At 40.8% G+C, this 4632-nt stretch overlaps 1 protein-coding gene across 1 annotated transcript in view; it reads left to right on the top strand.

Annotated features, from left to right (window-relative positions):
* The window catches only part of LCTL (lactase like), a 20936-nt gene that overhangs the window by 12797 nt on the left and 3507 nt on the right, over nucleotides 1–4632 (top strand). Inside the window, exon 12 of the mRNA XM_003784449.2 lies at nucleotides 1933–1996. Within this exon, the coding sequence (XP_003784497.1) occupies nucleotides 1933–1996 (64 nt within the window). The remainder of the gene's footprint in view (nucleotides 1–1932; nucleotides 1997–4632) is intronic.

Raw genomic sequence — 4632 nt, 5'->3', positions numbered from 1 at the left:
AAAAAAAAAAAAAAAAAAGAAAGAGGACAGAGGTATAATCGCATGGCCACTTATCTTGTCACCACTTCTCACCACCCCTTTGTTCATTTCCTTAGAATGAAGCAAGGATGCCTTAAACTTTAACACATAGAACATTCAGGGTAGAGTCACATCTAAAAGTTAGACAGAAGTCCCATTTTCTTTAGATTCTGATACGACAAGATCAATAAACTAGTTAAATGTTATTCTAAATGTGCTTTAATGCAAACAAATACTACCTATTCTTCAATGTATGTAAAAACAGTTAAACAAATCGAATGTATAATGAGTATATCCTTTTCATTTACTTTCCTACCAAACAGCAAAGCTATACAAACATACTAGCTTCAAAATGAGATTAAAATAATCAAATTTAGGGTGAGTGTGGTGGTTCACACCTGTAATTTTAGCACTCTTGGAAGCTGAGATGGGAGGGTCACTTGAGATCAGGAGTTCAAGATCAGCCTGAACAAGAGCAAGACCCTGTCTCTACCCTTGGTGCCCACAGCTCAGTGAGTAGGGCACCAGCCACATACACTGAGGCTGGCAGGTTCAAACCCAACCCAAGCCTTCTAAACAACAGTGACAACTGCAACCAAAAAATAGCCAGGCTTTGTGGTGGGCACCTATAGTCCCAGCTACTCAGGAGGCTGAGGCAAGAGAATCACTTAAGTCCAAGAGTTTGAGGTTGCTGTGAGCTGTGATGCCATTGCACTCTACTAAGAGCAATAAAGTGAGACTCTGTCTCTAAAAAAAAAACATCTCTACTAAAAATAAAATAAATTAACTGGGCATTGTGATGGGTACCTGTAGTCCCAGCTACTCTGGAGGCTAAGGCAGGAGAATTGTTTGAGCCTGGGAGTTTGAGGTTGTGTGAGTTTTAGCTGATTGTCATGGCAATCTAGCCTAGGAAATAGAGTAAGACTTTGTCTCAAAAAAAAAAAAAAGAAAGAAAAGAAAAGGAAGGCCAGGCACAGTGGCCTATAATCCTAGTACTCTGGGAGGCCAAGGAAGGTACACTGCTTGAACTCAGGAGTTTAAGACCAGCCTGAGCAAGAGCAAGATCCCATCTTCACCAAAAATACAAAAACTAGTCAGTTGTTGTGGTGGGCATCTGTAGTCCCAGCTACTCAGGAGGCTGAGGCAAGAGAATTGCTCAACCCCAAGAGTTTGAGGTTGCTGTGACCTATGACGCCACAGCACTCTACCCAGAGCAACAGAGTGAGACTATCTCAAAAAAAAACAAACAACAACAAAAAAAACTTTATAATCCTTTAGAGTTTTCCAAACATTTTTAATAACCTACAAATTTTTCTATCAGCCCTCTTTCTGTTGCTATGCCTAGTGGGAGTATAAATTATAATTGAGAGTATAATTTTAAAAACAAATCTCACATGAAAAACCCAGCCAGGCACCACAGTGAGCTCCACTAATTGCAGCAGCTTCCGGAGGCTGAGGCAGCAGGATGCCCATAGCCCAAGTCCAAGGTTGCAGTGAGCTATGTCGACATTGCACTGTGCTCAGGGCATAGGGTGGGACTCTGCCTCAACCACAACAAAAAAATAATGGGGAAATAAAAAGAAAAAAAATAATTAAAAATAAATCTTTCATGTTTACCAAAATTATTTTAAGGTGAGCCCAATAGAACTCTAAGTAGAACCTATGACTGATAGCTATGAGGCATGTGTTACTTTTTCATCATTAGAAAGCTGTAGGTTGTATGATCCTCAAGAATAAAGGCTGTTCTTTGACTTCTCCACTATGATCCACTTAAATGTGCAATAAATATTAACTCATTTGAACTTAGGAAGATTTTTAAAATATTTATTTTTACCCCATGTTTATTCCAAAAATGATTTTGAACAGCAAAAAATTAATCCATACAACATTACTAAACAAGTGGGTTTTTATTAGGTGGAAAGTTGGCACCTCAAAGCCCTGGAAATTTGCTCTATCAACAATCAGATGCTTGCTGCAGGTGAGTATATTTTAATTTTTTCCTCTGATAATTAAACTACACAATTATACATATAACATTATCAAAATCTCAAAATAGATCTACCTAAAGGCAATTTTTTTTTGAGACAGAGACTTATTATGTCGCTCTCGGTAGAGTTCCATGGTGTCACAGCTCACAGCAACCTCAATCTCTTGAGCTTAAGTGATTCTCTTGCCTCAGCCTCCCAAGCAGCTGGGACTACAGGCACCCACCACAATACCCGGCTATTTTTTTTTTTATTGCAGTTGTCATTATTGTTTTAGCTGGCCTGGGTCGGGTTCAAACCTGCCAGCCTGGGTGTATGTGGCTGGCACCGTAACCACTGTGCTATGGGGGCCAAGCCTAAAGTCAATCTTATAATTAAAAAGGGGGCCAGGCTTAGTTGCTCATGCTTGTAATCTCAGCACTTTGAAAGGCTGAGGCAGGAAGATCACTTGAGGCCAAGAGTTTGAGACCAACCAGGGCAATACCAAGTCCCTAACTCTATCATAAAAAAAAAAAATTAGCTGGTCATGGTAGCTCATGCCTATAGTCCCAGATACTCAGGAGGCTAAGGGAGGAAAATTTCTTGAGCCCAGGAGTGTAAGGTTGCTATGAGCTATGATAACACCACTGCATTCTAGCCCAGGCAACAAAGCAAAACCCTACCTCTGAAAAACAAAAACAAAATTAAAAAGCATTTTTTAAAGCTTTATTTCAAGCTAAAATTTCTATTTTATAGAATTTTAAATATGTAAGAAATCTACCATGAAATAAATTTTTTATCCACTCTAGTTTTACCTTTCCTGAATCCTACTGTAAATCTATCTAACTATTGTTTTTGTTATAGTCGGCTTATGGAAGGAGGGCAAAAGTCAACTATTACACCAAATGGAATGAAGAAAAGCCAAAGAATAGGCTCGACACCCGTAGCTCAGTGGCTAGGGTGCCAGTCACATACACTAGGGCTGGCGGGTTCAAACCCAGCCAGGGCCTGCCAAACAATAGCTACAACCCAAAAATAGCCAAGTATTGTGGCGGGCACCTATAGTCCCAGCTACTTGGGAGGCTGAGGCAAGAGAATCACTTAAGCCCAAGAGTTCGAGGTTGCTGTGAACTGTGACATCATGACACTCTACCCAGAGCAACATAGTAAGACTGTCTCAAAAACAAAACAAAACAAAAAGAAAAAAGAAAGAAAAGACAAAGAATACTCCTCTTTTTTTGAGACAGAGCCTTACTATGTCACCCTCGGTAGAGTGCTATGGTGTCACAGCTCACAGCAACCTCAAACTCTTGGGCTAGTGATTCTCTTGCCTCAGCCTCCCAAGTAGCTAGGACTACAGGTGCCCGTCACAACGCCCAACTACAAAGAATTCTCTTATATTTGCTCAGTCAGCAAGTAAGCAAGCAATTAGTAAGCACTCATAATTTGCTAGTGCTTTAAGCCCTGGAGATGTAGTAATGAACAAAAGAAGGTCTCTCCCATCATAGAAGGCATTATTTCTTATGCAATGGAATCTAAAAGGATCGGAGACATAGAATAACCATGATGCAACTACATATTCAAGAAATACCAACACAAGATATTAGCAAACAGAATACAACAACACATTAAAAAGGTTATACACCAGGGTGGCACTGTGGCTCAGTGGGGAGGGCACTGGCCCCATGTACAGAGGGTGGTGGGTTCAAACCTGGCCCCCGCCAAACTGCAACAAAAAATAGCCGGGTGTTGTAGTGGGCACCTGTAGTCCCAGCTACTTGGGAGGCTGAGGCAAGAGAATAGCCTGTGATGCCACAGCACTCTACTAAGGGCAATAAAGTGAGACTCTGTCTCTTAAAAAAAAAAAGGTTATACACCATGATCAAGTGGGTTTTATCCCAGAGATATAGGGTTGGTTCAACATAGGCAAATCTATAAATATAATACACCACATAAATAGAATCAAAAACAAAGACCATATGATTTCTTCAATTGATGCAGAAAAGACTTCTGACAATATCCAGCATCGTTTCATGATAAAAACACTCAAGAAAATAGGCTTAGAAGGAACATTCCTTAGGCTGATAAAGGCTATCTACGGTAAACCCACAGCCAATATCACATTGAATGAAGTAAAACTGAAAGCATTCCCACTCAAATCTGAAACCAGACAAGGATGTCCACTGTCTCCACTGCTATTTAAGATAATGTTGAAAGTCCTAGTCATTGCAATCAGGCAAGAAAAGGAGATCAAAGGAATCCAAATGGGGACAGAAGTCAAACTCTCCCTTTTCACAGATGACATGATCTCATACTTGGAAAATCCCAGGGATTCAATTACAAAGCTCTTAGAAGTGATCAAGGAATACAGTAGCGTCTCAGATTACAAAATCAATAGGCAGAAATCAGTAGCCTTTGTATATGCCAACAATTGTCAAGCCGAGAACAAAATCAAAGACTCGGCTCAAGTGGCTAAGGTGCCAGCCACATACACACCTAAGGCGGCAGGTTCGTATTCAGCCTGGGCCCACCAAACAACAATGACAGCTGCAACCAAAAATCAGCCAGGCATTGTGGTGGGCACCTATGGTCCCAGCTACTTGGGAGGCGGAGGCAGGAGACTTGCTTGAGCCCAGGAGTTGGAGGTTGC

Source organism: Otolemur garnettii, unplaced genomic scaffold (genome assembly GCF_000181295.1).
Source record: "Otolemur garnettii isolate 467f Iridium unplaced genomic scaffold, OtoGar3 scaffold00011, whole genome shotgun sequence".
Taxonomy (NCBI): domain Eukaryota; kingdom Metazoa; phylum Chordata; class Mammalia; order Primates; family Galagidae; genus Otolemur; species Otolemur garnettii.
This window is presented reverse-complemented; position numbering and strand designations above follow the sequence as displayed.